Source organism: Prunus avium, chromosome 8 (assembly GCF_965620075.1).
Source record: "Prunus avium chromosome 8, drPruAviu1.hap1.1, whole genome shotgun sequence".
In the NCBI taxonomy this organism is placed as follows: domain Eukaryota; kingdom Viridiplantae; phylum Streptophyta; class Magnoliopsida; order Rosales; family Rosaceae; genus Prunus; species Prunus avium.
This window is the reverse complement of record NC_142291.1, coordinates 35,314,998-35,333,322: the sequence shown is the minus strand read 5'-3', so window position 1 is coordinate 35,333,322 and position 18,325 is coordinate 35,314,998. Positions and strand designations below refer to the sequence as shown.

At 37.0% G+C, this 18,325-nt stretch overlaps 3 protein-coding genes and 1 pseudogene across 4 annotated transcripts; 1 reads left to right on the top strand and 3 right to left on the bottom strand.

The window, feature by feature from the left end:
* The first annotated feature begins 6,246 nt into the window (after window positions 1-6,246).
* LOC110773901 (probably inactive leucine-rich repeat receptor-like protein kinase At5g48380 pseudogene) lies at window positions 6,247-7,287 on the top strand (annotated as a pseudogene).
* A 496-nt stretch (window positions 7,288-7,783) lies between these two features.
* LOC110773892 (UDP-glycosyltransferase 74F2-like) lies at window positions 7,784-9,691 on the bottom strand. The gene is made up of 2 exons (XM_088245992.1): window positions 8,945-9,691; window positions 7,784-8,658 (listed from the first exon to the last, which is right to left on the bottom strand). The coding sequence occupies exons 1-2, from the start codon at window positions 9,612-9,614 to the stop codon at window positions 8,585-8,587; spliced, it is 744 nt and encodes a 247-aa protein (XP_088102118.1). The 5' UTR covers window positions 9,615-9,691; the 3' UTR covers window positions 7,784-8,584.
* LOC110773903 (UDP-glycosyltransferase 74E2-like) lies at window positions 7,976-8,518 on the bottom strand. The gene has a single exon (XM_021978418.2). The coding sequence runs from the start codon at window positions 8,516-8,518 to the stop codon at window positions 7,976-7,978; it is 543 nt and encodes a 180-aa protein (XP_021834110.2).
* A 3,240-nt stretch (window positions 9,692-12,931) lies between the features above and the next one.
* LOC148292644 (LOB domain-containing protein 29-like) lies at window positions 12,932-14,951 on the bottom strand. Of its 2 annotated transcripts, XM_088245219.1 has the most exons (3): window positions 14,044-14,951; window positions 13,394-13,547; window positions 12,932-13,293 (listed from the first exon to the last, which is right to left on the bottom strand). In XM_088245219.1, the coding sequence occupies exons 1-3, from the start codon at window positions 14,046-14,048 to the stop codon at window positions 13,006-13,008; spliced, it is 447 nt and encodes a 148-aa protein (XP_088101345.1). In that variant the 5' UTR covers window positions 14,049-14,951; the 3' UTR covers window positions 12,932-13,005. The 2 variants fall into 2 exon arrangements, with proteins under 2 accessions (XP_088101345.1, XP_088101344.1); XM_088245218.1 differs by lacking the exon at window positions 14,044-14,951 and having other exon boundaries at window positions 13,394-14,037.
* Window positions 14,952-18,325: the final 3,374 nt, after the last annotated feature.

The following is an 18,325-nucleotide window of genomic DNA, read 5'->3' as shown; positions in this document are numbered from 1 at the left end:
ATATTAATGCCCATAAAATCAATAATATCTTCAAGAGTTTTCTCAATTCTCATCTCTTCACTGTTCGGATCAATAAATTGCTTATCAAAATTGCTTTGAACACCCAAACAATTTTCATTGCAATTTTCACAGTTGCAAGGATCAAATATTGGAGGTAAATCCAAATTTAATAACTTTGATGAATAACAAGATGCACCAAAATTACCAAATCCATTTATACCTTCAAAGACACAATGAGAATAACCGTGCCCCTCTTCACTTGACTCACACAACGGAGCGCAATAATGAAAAGAGCTATCTCCCTCGTACTCCCCGTCGAGACTCCCACGGCTTAGAGTGTCGATGCGAGCTACTCGGTTTAGATAAGGGTTCACGCATCCCTCCCCGTCAGAACTCTTACCTATCTGGGTTTGAGCTTCGATGCGAGCAATGCGTTCCGTAAGTTGCCGTAGCATCCTCCTAATTTCCTCCATGTCGTTGTAGTTGTCAACACGACCCTCCATCCAAAAACCTCCCCGAGAAAGCAGATCTTGAGCCGTAGCTCTGATACTAATTGATGGGGATCGGGATCCGGACATAGGTCACCAACCACACACACGAGCACCAAAATCTAGGGCTAGTGCAAACTCACATATACCGTAGCAAATCCATGCCACAAATAAACTATTTCATTAATCATCAACATAAACTCCCCTACAACTATTACATTAGCCTTATTTATAGGCTTTACAAGACTTGGGCACCAAGGCTACTTGGTCCAAAAGTAAACTAATTAATTATAAAATCACACATAAATAATAAAAGATATCCTAAAACTACCTAAAAAGAAATAACAATATATCATGAAATAACTAATTAAATAGTAAATATCTATCTTGATCCACCCATATGCTCCTGCATCAGGCTCGTTTCCTCAAGGCGTAGCAAATTGCACAAGCCTAACAGGGTTAGATCTTTCAAGCAACCAGCTCAATGGACCTCTTCCTGATGATATCGATAGAATCATTGGGTACATTACGTCCCTTGATCTCTCATCTAACAGCTTCACAGGGCCAATCCCAATAAAGCTTTCCAATTGCAGCAATCTGAATGTGCTTAAGCTTGACAACAACAAGTTCTCGGGTACCATTCCTCTACAACTTGGCCAGCTTGGTAGGATTAAAACATTTACTGTGGCCAACAATCAGCTGTCTGGCCCAGTCCCAAACTTTAGTAATAGTGCATCAATTACAGTGGACTCTTACGCAAACAATCCTGGACTTTGTGGGGCGCCTCTGAAGCAGTGCCAGAGGTCTGCAAAGAAGCCAATTAGTTTTGTTAAGGTTTTGAGCTCAAACAATGTAGTTATAGCAGCAGCAGCTGGTTTTGGTTTTGGTTTTCCTTTTTCTTTTTGTTTTTTCCTTCCAAGAGCTCCTAGTGTCCGTTATTTGGTGGTGTTCGCACGAAGATTTAAAAGTTGAACTCAGCCTAGCCAGTAACAGTTGTGCTCTTGTTTTCTGCTTTTCTGAACTCATTTACCTGTCTTAAATTATATTTAGTCCTTCTATCAAGTTGACTGATTCACTAATTGTACGCTAGAAAATCCTCGTGTATAAATTGCGCTGGCATTTTTTTTGTTTTTTTGTTAAAAGTTAATGCTCATTTGAGTAATTTGTATCTAGAAAAATCTACAGAAATGTAGAGAACTCGAGAGATGAACACCAACTTTGACAAAATCGGCAAGCACAGCTTTCAAGATATAATTGTTGTAGGCATTCTTAGAAAATCCTAAAAAAAATCTTGTAAATTAGTGGCTAGGAGAAGAAGCCAATGTTGACATGAGTTAACCTAACAAATCAAAGAGATTTATTTTCTTTTTTCATATAGTTGACAATCCTTGTATAATTAGGAGATATTCTCCTATTTAATTCATATATCTATTTACTTGTAAAGCATTATTTGTAAACTCATATATACACCTCCTTACGAAGAAGAATACAATTAACCTAAAAGTATTCAAACTATATTCATATTTTAGCAGCCAAGTCAGGTGAGACTTGGACAATGGCGGCGTCTATAAATAAGTGTTTTGTTTGTATAATTTAAAGTATTATGTATAATTATTTTAATAGTGAAGACACGAATTTCTGACTTTTAAAAAATTATTAGTCTTGGAAATTATTAATCAGTCCCTAATAACATTTTCTCTATGACATTGATAGCTAGCTACATGTGTCACGTGTAGGGCCACCTCCAAAGTGGTTGGTTTACACTCACAAGCTAGATTCATCATTAAAATGGGGACACCTGCAGCATTGTCGTTGCAAATTATACATACAGAGTTGGATGAATTAGCATTTTTTTTAGTCTAAAACACACACCACGTGGTATAGTTCCCTTACAAGTATAAAATCAACAACAAAACTGAAATGTATGTTAAACGGAAAAGTCAAAATCCATAAAATCAAAATTTGACTATTGACTAAACGTAATTTAGATAACAAAATCATTGACCCATTTTAATTAAACTTCCGTTGCATAATCACAAATAGTGAATAGGAACCAATTGTTTTTATTTCTCAGTGCTTAGCAAACTACACAGGCATCACGCATCTTTCGAGCAACAATCTCCAGGGACCTCTTCCTGCGGACATCTGTCACACCATTCCGTACATCGCATATCTTGACTTCTCAAACAACACCTTGTCAGGCCAAATCCCAGACCTTCCCAACTGTGTGTGGCTCAATCTACTCAAGCTTGATGACAATGCGATTAACTTGGGCTGCTTCCTAGGCTTAAGAAACTCAGTGTGGCCCACAATCTTCTATCTGGGCCGGTCTCACAGTTCGTTTATGGGGCTGCTTCAATTGGAGCGCAGAGTTGAGTGATCAATTTTGGACTCTGTAGGGGCCCACTGGAGAGGTGCAAGTCATCTTCAAGTTCGAGAATGACGTTGCTATTGTTAAATTTAGTGCTAAACGAGGATATTACTGTTTTGCTATCTTCATCTTCACTCAATCACAGTAGTGAAAAAATTATCATGCAATGCTTCTCCTTCAAATGACCCGATTAATGAGCTTCTCCTTCTCTCACTTTCATCAAACCAATCGGATTTGTTTACTGAAAGAGAAAAAAACAGACAGGAAATTTTTTTAAACGTATAATTCTATTAAAAATATTTATAAAAAAGCCCTACATTATCCAAATTCTATTAAAAATATCATGCCAGTTGACTATTCAACAGGCCTGAACCAACAAAACATGCCTTAAAATCACTTAAATATTACAGCCATGCCACTGACGTTTACTGTACGCCCAAATCCAACTTTTTAGAAAAGAACCCCAAAAAAAACCTACATTATCCAAATTCTATTAAAAGATGCCTTAAAATCACTTGAATATTACAACCATACCACTGACATTTAGGGCTCGTTTGAGACTGCTTCTCTAGAAAGTACTTCTGCTCATAAGCGCTTCTAATAAAAACACTTTTACTATAAAAATCTTGAATTTTCATAAAAAATTAAAGTGCTTTGTGGAAAAGCACTTGGGAGTGCTTCCTAAAGAAGCACATAGCAGGTGCTTCTCCAGGAAGAGCTTCTATGACTCAGAAGCGCTTCTAAACTTTTCTGTCAAACGCTGTCAGAAATGCTTTTAGTTATCAGAAAGTATTTTTGGCCTTTCCAAAAGCACTCCCAAACAGGCCCTTAGTGTACGTTCAAACCCAACTTTTTGGAAAAGAACCCAAAACAATGCAATAGCAGTGTACGCAGTGTATAAAAATGCACTCATTGACAATAAGTCTTATATAAACCACCCAAAAAAAAAAAAAAAAAACAGATATACCCAAAAGTATCACTTAACCTTACATAATCAAGTTTCTCAATAGAAAATATAAGCAGATATACCCAAGCTTTTGACAAAAGGGGTAGCCTCCAAACATAAGAGCTCACCTCCTTCCCTCACTTTCATAAACCCTCCAAAGAGAGGCAGGATATACTATTGGACGTATAAACCACTCTTGCTTTTTCAATGCATGTGTTTGTTGAAGTGAGTCTCCTAATTAATCAAGGAGATTTATTTCCTTGATTAATTAAGGAATTTACTTTTCTATTTTATAGATTTATTTCCTTGGTTAATTAAGAGATTTACTTTCCTATTTTTATATAGTTGTCAAATCATTGTATAATTAGAGATACTTTCCTAATCCTTTACTATATCTAATTCCTTGTAAAACACTCATGTAAACTCTTATATATACCTCCTTATGGAGAAGAATAAAAGAAGAACCTAACATATTCAAAACCATATTCATATTTTAGCATGGTATCAGAGCAATCGATCCTCGGTTGTCTCTAAATTCTCATATCAAATTTTCTCCTCCCCTCCTCTTCAAGGGGGGGAGGGGGAGTGAAAAATGATATGTTTCTCTTTATCATGGAGATTTTGCCTCTTTCTTGACTCCGACATCCCTTCTCTTCAGGGGGAGAAGAGAATTGAAGAGAAGTTTCTATGTTCTTAAGCCGTGTTCACAGGGTTTCTGTGTCCTTTAGCCGTGTTCACAGGGTTTCTGTGTCCTTAGCCGTGTTCACAGGGTTTCTGTGTTCTTTAGCCGTGTTCACAGGGTTTCTGTGTCCTTTAGCCGTGTTCACAGGGTTTCTATGTCCATTAGCCGTGTTCACAGGATTTCTGTGTCCTTTAACCAAATTCACAGGGTTTCTGTGTTCTTTACATTCCTCATATCGTATTCCTCGTACCCAAAATCACATTCCTCATATCGTATTCCTCGTATCCAAAATCACATTCCTCATATTGTATTCCTCGTATCGTATCGAATTTTCTTGAACCACAAACCCAAATCCAAATCCCTCAAATCTAAAGTCCTCAAATGCCTTATCTCAAATTTCTCATACTCAAATCTCAAATTTCTCATACTCAAATCAAATCCCTCAAATCTAAAGTCCTCAAATGCCTTATCTCAAATTTCTCATACTCAAATCAAATTCCTCAAATCTTATACACATACCTCTCAAATCCAATTCCTACATCAAATTCATACATCAAATTCTTCAAATCAAATTCCTCCAATCAAAATCCATCACATTCTCATATCACATCTTACTTCTGCTGTGATGCCAGGAATCTCTACGATTCTCCCTCTTATTGCAGACTCAAAATGACTGGTCGCCTGAAGCAAACGACCGGATGCCCGAAGCAAACGACCGGATGCCCGAAGCAAACGACCGGTCGCCCGAAGCAAACGACCGATCGCCCGAAGCAAACGACCGGTCGCCAAAGACTCTGCCTGAATTGCATGGATTATCGACTTGGGTGCTACGAATTTCATGACTCACTTACCAAGTTGGGCATTTGTGACGTATATGCACCAACTTGAGGAGGAGTGTTGAAGTGAGTCTCCTAATTAATCAAGGAGATTTATTTTCTTGATTAATTAAAGGATTTACTTTCCTATTTTATAGATTTATTTCCTTGGTTAATTAAGAGATTTACTTTCCTATTTTTATATAGTTGTCAAATCATTGTATAATTAGGAGATACTTTCCTAATCCTTTACTATATCTAATTCCTTGTAAAACACTCATGTAAACTCTTATATATACCTCCTTATGGAGAAGAATAAAAGAAGAACCTAACATATTCAAAACCATATTCATATTTTAGCAGTGTTGACCGTGGGAGCCTTTTAATTAGTTTGTGTGGTTGCGCTGCGCCCCTTAATTTCTTATGGTGGCACCCCTTATGCTTGCTTTATATTGCCTTTTTTTTTTCTCCTCAAAACGGGCTTATGGAGAAAAACTTTTTTGTACCTACTTGTGATGTAACACTGGTTGAGTATGTCTTTTAACCAATATGTGAGGAGCAAGAGAGACATGCTCTCATCGTGTGTGTATGTATATCACGAGACACCAAGATGATTAATTGGGTTTCTTTTTCTTCTTCATTTATAATTGTCGATTTTTTAGTAGTTTGAGTTGTATTTTTATCCTCTCTTTTTTTTCTCCCCATGTTTGAGCAAGTAAAATTCTAAGATGAGACTGAGTCATCTCATGAGGGTCGGCAAAGAAGAAAATAAAAGGAAATAAAGGGCAGACGAAAAGGAAATTAAGATAAGATGAGACTGAGTAATCTCATGCATGTGTTGACCGCGTGGGAGCCTTTTCATTAATTTGTGTCGTTGATTGTTCAAACCCTTATCAGGGTTCTTTCATGTCCAGTGGATATAAAAAGCCAGAGAATTTCAGGGATCTTCACTACTATCTTTAGCTCTGATCTTTGGCTTCATGAACTAAATAGCACTTTTTTTTTTTCTTTTTTCTTTTAGCCCATTATCCCATTTTGATGGCTTTCTTGATGCATGTGTTGTTGAGAAAACAAGGTGCTGGCATTTTTATTGGCAGTGTCCTCTGGTTGCTGCTTAGTTGTGGTTTCAGCTTTGGTGTTGAGAGCGATATCAACTGCTTGAAAAGTATAAAAGCATCACTTGAGGACACTTTGGGGTACTTAAACTCTTCATGGGATTTCAACAACAACACTGAAGGTTTCATCTGTAACTTTCTGGGAATCGAGTGTTGGCACCCTCATGAGAGCAAAGTTTTAAACATCAAGCTTTCGGATTTGGGACTGAAGGGCTCGTTTCCTCGAGGCGTAGAAAATTGCACAAGCCTAACAGGGTTAGATCTTTCAAGCAATCAGCTCAATGGACCTCTTCCTACTGATATCGATAAAATCATTACGTTCATTACGTCCCTTGATCTCTCATCTAACAGCTTCACAGGGCAAATCCCAATGAAGCTTTCCAATTGCAGCTATCTGAATGTGCTTAAGCTTGACAACAACAAGTTCTCGGGTATCATTCCTCCAGAACTTGGCCAGCTTACTAGGATTAAAACATTTAGTGTGGCCAACAATCAGCTGTCTGGCCCAGTCCCAGACTTTAATAATACATCATTTGGACCTGAAAGCTATGCAAACAACACCGGACTCTGTGGAGGCCCTTTGAAGCATTGCCCGCCGGTTTAAGGTTTTGAACTCAAAACAATGTAGTTATAGCAGCAGCAGCTGGTTTTGGTTTTGGTTTTCCTTTTTCTTTTTGTTTTTCCTTTCCAAGAGCTCCTAGTGTGCGTTATTTGGTGGTGTTCGTTCGCAAGAAGATTTAAAAGTTGAACTCAGCCTAGCCAGTAACAGTTGTGCTCTTGTTTTCTGCTTTTCTGAACTCATGTACCTGTCTTAAATTATATTTAGTCCTTCTGTCAAGTTGAATGATTCGCTAATTGTACGCTTGAAAATCCTCGTGTATAATTGCGCTGGCATTTTTTTTGTTTTTGTTAAAAGTTAATGCTCATTTGAGTCATTTGTATCTAGAAAAATCCAGTGAAATGTAGAGAACTCGAGAGATGTACACCAACTTTGACAAAGTCAGCAAGCACAGCTTTCAAGACATAATTAAGACATAATTATTGTAAACATTCTTGGAAAATCCTAAAAAATATCAATTATTGTAGACACCAACTTTGACAAAGTAAACTAGTGGCTAGGAGAAGAAGCCATGTTGACGTGAGTTAATCTAACAAATCAAAGAGATTTATTTTCTTTTTTCATATAGTTGACAATCCTTATATAATTAGGAGATATTCTCCTATTTAATTCCTATATCTATTTACTTGTAAAACACTATTTATAAACTCATATATACATCTCCTTACGAAGAAGAATACAATTAATCTAAAGTATTCAAACCATATTCATATTTTAGTATAGCCAAATCGGGTGGGAATTGGACAATAGCGGCGTCTATAAATAAGTGTTTTGTTTGTATAATTTAAAGTATTATGTATAATTATTTTAATAGTGAAGACACAAATTTCTGACTTTTAAAAATTATTAGTCATGGAAATTATTAATCAGTCCCTAATAACATTTTCCACAAGAGGACTTGTACAAGGAATTTTTTTTCAGAAATACACCGAGCTTTGCCTAGCTAGTTCTGAACCAGTTTTGCAATGAACTCGCCAATGCTTTCCACTTCAAAACGTTCTTTCGAATCTCCTTCCCTCTCTCCCCCTCCAATATTTCTGTCACACAATGTGCAATTTCTTCTCCTCTCACTATCCCTTTCTCATCAGCTTGAGCTTTAAGCCCTATTTTCCACACATCCATGATGAACTTGGCATTGGTGCTCTGGTCAACCCACTGTGGCACTGCCACCATTGGAACTCCTACACTCAAGGCCTCCAAAGTCGAGTTCCAACCACAATGTGTGACGAAGCATCCTACAGCGTCATGTTCCAACACTTCCAATTGAGGGCACCATGAAACCACCAAACCCTTTTCAGATGTCTCCTCTGCAAACCCTTTTGGCAGCTTAGCTGATTCTGATGCTCTCACCACCCACAAGAAATAGCATTTGCTTCTCCTCAAACCCAAACAAAGTTCCTCCACTTTCTCTTCTCCGAGTTTTGCCACACTGCCGAACGACACATATATGCTACAGACCCTTTTGGCTTTGCATTTAACCATTTCATGCAGGCATCACTGTTTGGCTTTAGGAGGCTGAGACCATATTCCTTGTCTTCTTCATGACGCTTATCCAGGTACATGGATGGTATGGTTGGTCCAATCGTCCTCAATGGCCAAAATTTTGCCATCCAATCCACCGTCTATGCATAAAAGGAAAGTGTTATCTTAAAAATTTAAGTATAAGGTCAAAGTCATTAAATTTTGGAGACTTCAAATACATAATTCCTTGGACGGATAATTAATTTAGTGACTCTAGCAGTATTGTTGACGCGCCTCCCTATCAAGGAAATGAATTCATTCATATAGTAACAAAATATATGCAACTCAAAAGAAATATAGACATGAAAATAAAATAGAACATTTGATAGGGGTTACCCTCCCTGGGCATGCACTGGCTATAAAACTTATGCCATGAATTTTGATTACCTCTTGTTTCCAGCTCATAAAATGTGCTGTAGAAGACCCAATCAGCTTTGCCAAGATTAGAGAACTGATCCAAAGACAGTTTAAAGAAAGCAGGGTAAGATTCAGGAACAAAGATGAAAGATGGGGTGTCTGAAGGTTGAAGAGGTGGCAATCCAGGCAGAAAAATCTCAGAGTCCGGATTGAGAGGAAGTTTGAGCAGCCCATAATGGACAAGAGAGTATATGTTGGTAACAGCACAAGATACAGTGAAGAAAGCGGCCCCAGCAATCCCAACCCTTTTGGCTACATCAAGAGCCCAAGGCAAAATTGGATCATAAACTAAACAATCAGCAGGGTGGCCTGAGGCAGAGAGCTTGTCAATGAGCTCAGCCAAAGTCTGTGAGCCGATTTCCCGAAAACGGTCCCAGTAGGCCTGGATGCTCTCTGCTTGGGAACTCCCACCTTCTCCATCATTCCCATCAGAAATGGTCTCCAATGCAATGGAAGAGAATGATGATGGTGATTGTCCTCCTCCATCTCCATGCATGGCCTTGTGAACAGAGCGGGTAGTGACCAATGTGACTTTGAGTCCTTTGTGCTGTAAACGCTTGGAGAATTGGAGCATGGGATTTATGTGGCCTTGGATTGGATAGAACAAAACCAGACAGTGAGCTTTTTCTCTCTTCTCCATTTTGTTGTGCAGAAGCAAACCACACTTGCAAGATTTTTCTCTCTTCTCCGTTTTTTATGTAACACAGGACCTGGCTAGTCCTCAGTAGAGGCTGCTATCCCTAATCAAAAACCTTGGTATATGCCAAAATTGGAGTCCATTTGTGTGGGTTTTAAATTTCTCGCGTGGCCCACTTGGCTTAGAGCATCTCCAACCAAGGGATAGTATGCCAAATAAGTAACTATCTTTTTTAAGTCAACAAAATAAGTAAACGTGCTTAAGCTTGACTACAACTCAGTTCTAGGGTAGCATTCTTCCAGAACTTGTGGTGAAACAAAGTATGATAGCACAATTGTCCCCTTGAAAATTATGCACATGATTTGGTCTTGTCCATCCCTAAACTTTTCTAATAAAAACGTTTCGTATTATAATTTGCTTTTTATATTTCATAATTCGGAATAGCTAGCGTATATGCATGGGAAATAATCGAAGAAAACATTTCGCAAAATTGCATGTATTCGAAGTTTGCCTTAAGGCCTTGGAACGAGGTTATAAGGATATTGCTCATTACCCAATTGAAACTTGATGAGGAAGTTTTTTTTTTTTTTTTTTTTTCTCAACTGCTCCCAAATATTTAGATACTTGAAAGGGAAACTTTTAGCATGAGTTAGTTATCACATGCCTTGATGAAAAATCCCGTGTTGGAAATATTTGACCTACATATATGACTAGTCATCTAAACAAAGTGTTTTGATGCAAAAGTTGATTTTCCTAATGATGCCCATTACAAATGACTGTACAAATTACTTTGGTTTTGTAGCCTCATAAGCTCTTCAATGTATTTCAACTTTGTAGCAAATACAAATGCCTAATTTTTAAAGATTAGCTAAGAGGAATTACATGAAATTGTACATTTGGCAAGAAAAGTCAATTCTAAGAATCCTAAACCTAACACCTTGAAAATTATATGCACATAATTTGGTCTTGTATGTCCCTAAACTTTTCTAATCATAAGGTTAAATTTTCAGATTTCATAATTCAAAATAGTGTGCACCCATGTGAAGAACGCAAAATAGTGTACATCAATAGTGTACATCCATGCTTATGGACAAATGTCAAGTATTGAAAAGGGTTGTGAGCATACACATTAGGTTAAAGTGGTAAGCAAAAATGCTCATTTTTCAGATCATAAAAGTCAAAATTCATAAAACCAGAAATTTGACTATTGATTAAATGTAACTTAAACAAAAAAATCATTGACTTTATTTAATGAAACTTCCGTTGCATTATTGCATTGTTAATTCTTCTGCGAAGGAAATGTCACAAACTGTGGATGAGAATATAATTTTCTATTTCTATATTACATATTTTTTGTGATAAACTGGGAGAAAAAGCCCAAATCAATTTTCTATTTTCTTTTTTAAATATACGGTCAATGTATGTAAAATGACATGTAGAAGGCATTAAATATTGATATTATCGGCGATATTATCCCGATAATATCTTATTTTTTGGGGGGCCGATATTTTAGCAACTAACCATGTTGTTATCGTCAATATATCGATATTATTCCGATATTATCAGGGGAGATAACTTTAACATTTTTATGAATGATTTGGGCAATATATCGAGATATTATCGATAATATCCCAATACGAAACCCAAAAAATACATGAAATTTTTTGAAAAGCCTCCCCTGTTGCGCATTGAGGGATTCGAACCCCTCCCATTTTACTCCTTCAACACCTTAACCACCATATCACTTATGTTTTTGTGAAAATATGCTAAAATATTTATATATATAAATATATGGTTTTATTTTGAATTCTTTTTGCAAGAAACAAATTTTCAAATGAGATGAGTACACTAGTTAAAAAAAACCCTTGCGCGACCAAATTTTGCGCGACGAAACACAATTCGTCGCTCAAAGTCTTACGCGACTAAATTTTGAGCAACGAAACACAAATCGTCGCATAAAGTCACTTTGCACGACGACAAAGAATCGTCGCTCAAAGTAACTTTGCGCGACGAAACACTAAAATTCGTGGACAAAGTCTTGTGCGACGAAGTGTGGTTCGTCTCATAAGTTTTTACAAAAATAAAGAAAATAAAAAATTATTTTTAAAAATCTTTGCATGACTTTGCACGACGAAACAATAAAATTCGGTGCACAAAGTCTTGCGCGACGAAGTGTGGTTCGTCTCGTAAAGTCTTTACAAAAATAAAGAAAATAAAAAATTATTTTTAAAAATCTTTGCATGACTTTGCGCGACGAAACAATAAAATTCGGTGCACAAAGTCTTGCGCCACGAAGTGTGGTTCGTCTCGTAAAGTCTTTACAAAAATAAAGAAAATAAAAAATTATTTTTAAAAATCTTTGCATGACTTTGCGCGACGAAGTCCATTTCATCTCGTAAAGTCTTTACAAAAATATAAAAATAAAAAATTATTTTTAAAAATCTTTGCATGACTTTGCGCGACGAAACACAAATATTCGGTGCACAAAGTCTTGCGCGACGAAGTGTGTTTCGTCTCGCAAAGTGTTTACAAAAAGAAATTAAATAATTTTTTTTTTTTTATAAATGACTATACAAATTATTTTGGTTTTGTAGCCTCATAAGCTCTTCAATGTACTTCAACTTTGTAGAAAATACCAAAGGCCTAATTTCTAAAGAGTAGCTAAGAGGAATTACATGAAAGTGTACATTTGGCAAGGAAAGCCAACTCTAAGAATCCTAAACCTAACACCTTGAAAATTATATGCAAATGATTTGGTCTTGTATCTCCCTAAACTTTTCTAATCATAAGGTTAAATTTAGATTTCATAATTCAAAATAGTGTACATCTATGTGAAGAAAATGCAAAATTGCATGTATTCAAAGTTTATCTTAAGCTCTGATACCACATGTAAACTTCACTACAAGAAAAAAGTCATTTCACAACGCGCAATGTGCGTTGTGAAAACATATTGACAACATGCGGCGCACGTTGTTGAAGCCGATGTCGTTAAAAGGTGTAGGGCTTTCGACAACATGCGTTGAACGTTGTCGTTTATTTTGGCGCTCGTTGTGAACAACATTAACCACAACACGCGCACGTTGTAGGAGCGATTGACAACAACGTGCCGAGCGTGTCGTCTTATAATATTATGACAACATGTCTGTGCTCGTTGTTGTTTATGTTTTGACAACAAGCAATGAGCGTTGTTATATCAAATATATATGTTTTTTTAAAATAATTATCAAAATTACCTGATAAAAGTATAATTTATCTATAAATAAAAGCTCTATGATAAACATAAATATTTCCTTACTTCACATTCATAAGGCATCCAAGAATACAAAGCTTTCATTCAAAAGATAAATAAGGAGTTTCATATACATATTATAGAGTTATATTCATCCCAATTATTCTAATTGTGAATGTAGCTGGAAACCACTGATTGAAGCTCATCAGCATCCTGAAAACCCCATTGCTTGTTGTATTCATCCCATTGCCTAATTTCATTCTCATAGTATGATGTAGTTCCAGGATTATTGATGTGGGTTGAATTGAATTGTGGCATGTAGTTGGATGAATTTTCTAACTCATGAAACCAACTTTGAGCTGCTTGATTAGGGTTTGCTACAGCAGAGCCATTGACAAAGCTTTGAGCTGCTTGATCCTTGAGGAAAGCTAACTGTGCTTGTAAGTCAACCACCTGAAAAGTTCAAACCAAAAGCATATACTCATCAGTTACTTCAACATCCAATCTGAACAGAAACCCAATCTGAACATACAAAGGGTACTAAATGATTAACCTGCTGTTGGAGAGCAAAAATATGTGAAACACAACCATATATGGGATCTTGAAGCCTGGCTTCAGCTTCATGCCATATCGTCGTTGCGGCCTCGCATCGATCGCTCAACGGAAGGGTTGCTAAAAGCCTCGACACATTGCTTGCACCAAAAATCCTGTGGATGGCAGAAAAATGGGTATGTCCCTCTTCATAGCAGAAATAAGGCGCAAAAATACACCCTTCGACACATTTTCTTCTCAAGAACTTGCAGGCTCCACAGGGAGAAGCAAGGCCACCCATGGTTATGATGATCTTTTTTAATTGGTGCAAATGAACTTCGAAAAAATGTTTTGTAATTCCTACATTATATACGTGATTTACAGCATTAACGGTGATTTGTGCCCCGCATTATCCGCGATTTTTGTTTTTGTTTTTACCGCAGACATGGTGATTTGTGCCACGCATTATCCGCGATTTCTGTTTTTGTTTTTACCCCATTATTGATTGTTTCTGTTTTTACAGAACTTTGGGATCCTACCTCAGACATGCTGTACAAAACACTCCAAACAAAACACTCCAAGAGTTCCCACTATGTGAATAAAATATTAACAAGAACTAGATAAATCTACCTCAGACATGCTGGTCTAATGTCTATGTAAAGACATCCCTACCTCATTAAATAAATCTAGCAGATCCACATAGTAGGGCTTTCCCCTAAAGTGCTTTTTGAGAACTCTCGGGATATGGTTGCGCAGTAGGGCCATCATTCACAGCAATCATGCCAATCAAATATTAACAATAATGGAAATTAGAATTTTCAAAGCAATTATGTCTTTCTATGGATAAGAATACAAGTTATGTGTCAGTTGTTGGCTGGGATATATATCTCCATGTCTGGAGCTATTTGATTCTAACTGAAGTATGTCAAAATCTCTCTTTAATTTTTCAAGGAAACAACTAAAAATCTCTCTTTAAACTTTCAAAACTAATAATTAACATTGTTAACAAAGAAAAGAAGAAAAAGATAGCTTGCAATCATCCATATCACAAGAACAAAGGATTGTTGACAGGAAAATGATGAGTGATATAGAAATTTAACCAATACGAAAACAAAACAAAGCAGAAAAATAATAACTTACCTCTGCTGCTACGGTCCTTGCCTCGACCAGATTTGCTTTATTCCCAGCTAGTGCCATAACCATGTTTGTAATTCCTACAAGAGAAGAAATAAATTTTAAATTTCTGTTTTAAGATGGATTTGACTAAACCTATCTAGCAAAAAAATGAAACACAAAAACGATTCAGACAGAATCAAATCTGAACACAGAAAGGCTAAATATCCTTTAATTTTAGTGATCTGACGGTTTGGAATCTGATTCCAAATATACAAGAATTGAACCCAGATGTACAAGATCTACAAGATAAACTCATATGGAAGAAGAAAGAAGAGAGGGATAGGGAAAAAAAAAAAGGTAGAAGAAAAGAGAGAGAGTGTCGGCACCGCACAGGGAAGAGAGAAAACAAGAAAAAAGAGAAAGAGAAAGAGAAGAAAGAAAAAGAGAAAGAAAGAGAGAGACTGTCGGTGGCACAGGGAGAAGAGAAAAGAAGAAGAAAAAAGAGAGAATATAACAACCCACTATTTTCCGCCAATTTTTTATTTATTTAATAAATTAATATAATTTTGACAACACGCTTCGTGCGTTGTAGAACTTAAAACTACTACAACATGCAAGGCCGCGTTGTGAAAATAGCTCTATTCTATATTTTGACAACACACTATACACGCACGTTGTTATAAATTGTATAATACAACATGCTGCTTCTGCGGGTTGTTAAAAATATTGTTCCACAACGCATATGAATGCACGTTGTTGATTACATGTTGTCATAAGTTATTTTTCTTGTAGTGCTTTAAAATAACTTAAGCTCTGATACCACATGTATTCGATGCAAAGTTATTATAACTTAAGCTCTGATACCACATGTAAACTTTAAAGCTATTATAACTTGAACACTAACCTTGTTCTGCCATTGAAGCCTTTTATCGAACACTTGGGAGACAGTATCAAAACACTTGAGAGACAGCTCTTCTCTAAGATAACCGACTGCCTTATTCTCAAATTCCAGATGGGGTGAATTACTTGATGAGATTTTATGTGTATCGGCTCTTAGAGGGAGCTGCTCTATTTATATGCATCACTCAAGGAGTCTTGCCCATCAAATGACTCCTTGAGGTATCCTTATTGCTATAGAACTGTTAATCCTAATTCTCATAGAACTAGAAACCCCTTTAGCCTTGTAATCCATATGGAACACTGATACAGAGGCTGCAGGTCGAGAGGTGTGTTGAGTTCTTGATCAATCTTGAGTCTTGCAATCCGATAATGAATAGAAGACCAATTCTGTAAGGATTGGGATAATAAACTATCTTACATTCTCCCACTTGGTCAAATATTCATTGTGACTCAAGATTAATCTCTTAATGGCCGATTTAGAACTCAACCTTCTCAGTTTCTTACCAAGCTGTTGTCATTGATATAAACTCCTATGGAACTGTCAAAGAACATTGAGCAACCAAAATCAAGTCTTTTACAACCACACATACAAATATATATCAACACATGCGACTGCCAACTGAATTAGAATCAAAGCAATGTTGTGATCTACCTTGGAAAACTTAATGATCAAAACAAAACTTAGCTCACCCTTACAAGACTACCAAGGTCTTAATAAACTTGCATGGCTCCTTCATGGATACGAAAATGCAAAACACATGTGCTAGCAAAATTTTGCAGATTCTTCCTTCATCCACATGCCAAAACATTCATAAGAAAAATATTATTAAATAAACCGTAAAACAATCTCGATTAAACTAGCTAAAAGAAAATAAAACTAAAACTGGCTCCCACTGACTCCCACAGACTTCAAGCATCAAAACTGATCTATAAACCCATACTTTTAACATGCCTATGAAAAACATGATTAGGCAAGCCTTTGTTCAGGGGATCTGCAATATTGAAATCTGTTCCAATATGATCTAAGGCTGTATAACCATCTCGGATATTTTCCTTGGCTGATAACAACTTTAACTGCAGGTGTCTTAATCCTCCTGACCTCTTATTTCCTTTTGCAAAATAAATTGATGCATTGTTGTCATTCCACAATTGGATTGGCTTTTGTATAGAATCCACGACCTTTAACATTGACAAAATTTTTTTAAGCCACATAGCTATTGAAGTAGCTTCATAAATTGCTAAAAACTCAGCCTACATGGTTGAGGTTGATATGTATTGTTGTTTTACACTTCTCCAAGCCACTGCTCCTCCTGCAAACAAAAATACAACACCTGATGTACTCTTCTGTGTATCCAAACAGCCAGCAAAATCTGCATCTGCATATCCTTCTAGTTTCAATTCTTCAACTCTTCGATAGATTAGCTTATACTCTTTAGTTCTCTGCAAATACCTCAGAACTTTCTTGCCTGCTACCCAATGTGCCTGACCTGGATTGGATTGAAACCTTCCAAGAACACTAATGCTGAAAGCAAGGTCTGGCCTTGTGCAAACTTGAGCATACATCAAGCTTCCTACAAGTGATGCATAGGGCTTGTCCTGCATCTCCAACTTCTCTTGCTCAGTTTTGGGAGATTGTTCACTACTCAATTTATCACCCTTCGAGAATGGAACATCACAACCTGTGCAGTTTTCCATGTTGAACCTTTTCAGTATCCTTTCTATATATCCCTTCTGTGATAGACTAAGTAACCCTCTTTCTCTATCTCGGCTTATTTCAATTCCTAATACATAGTTTGCTTCTCCTAAGTCAGTCATCTGAAAATGGTTTGATAGCATTCTCTTAGTGTCATGTAATAGTGACAGATTACTGCTTGCTAAGAGAATATCATCAACATACAGCAGCATGAAAATGTAATGTCTCCCTTGAAATTTTAGGTAAATGCACTCATCTAAAGGATTGTCAGTGAAACCTTGAGACTTCACCACTTCATCAAACTTCAAGTACCATTGCCTAGAAGCCTGTTTTAATCCATATATTGATTTTTGTAACCTGCAAACCAAATCTTCTTCCCCTTTTTGAATGAAACCATCCGGTTGCTTCATGTAGATTTCTTCAATAAGGTTTCCATTCAAAAATGCAGTTTGAACATCCATTTGATGAAGGTGAAGATCAAAATGTGCCACTAATGCCATTATAACCTTTAAGGAATCTTTGGTTGTGTTTGTACCATATCTGACCCTCCACTCGTGCAACGACACGTGGATCTCATAAACTCGCCCAAGTACCCAAGGCCTCGGACAATCGGCAATCACCACCGATGGCATTGCCTCAAAGCCACGAACAGCCGCTGCAGGCCCAACACAGCCTATAATCGGTATCCCATACCGATTCTACAGAATCAGCCTCGAAGCACCCGCCAGAAATATCTAAACACTCGTGTCAACCTCATAGGGCCCTCCCACGAGTCCCACATCGGAAATGAGTACTAAGAGCATACTAAATGCCCTCTATAAATAGGCCCCTCCACTACAATACAGGGGTAAGAATTTTCAGCTTGACTTATATACTACTATATGGTCAACAGCAAGAGCTCTTAAAAACAATCTTACTTGAGCATCGGAGGGTCTTAGGCTGGTTCCACACCGGTTCCATAGACCTCACGAGCTTCGCTTATCTTCTATTCAGGATCAGCATCCAAGGACAGGAAGAAACGGCATCCAACATCCAATCGATCTCTTGATCGCCCATCCCACTTGTAAGTTACACTCATCTCCATCTGTTCAGTTTTTAGTGCCAACAGATTGGCGCTCATGTTCATGCTTGTTCATGCTTGTTCATGCTTGTTCATACTTTGTTCAAACAAAAAATCAACGAATTCAACACTTTGATTCATACAAATGCCAAAACACGGCAACATACCTTGTTTGCACGGTGGTT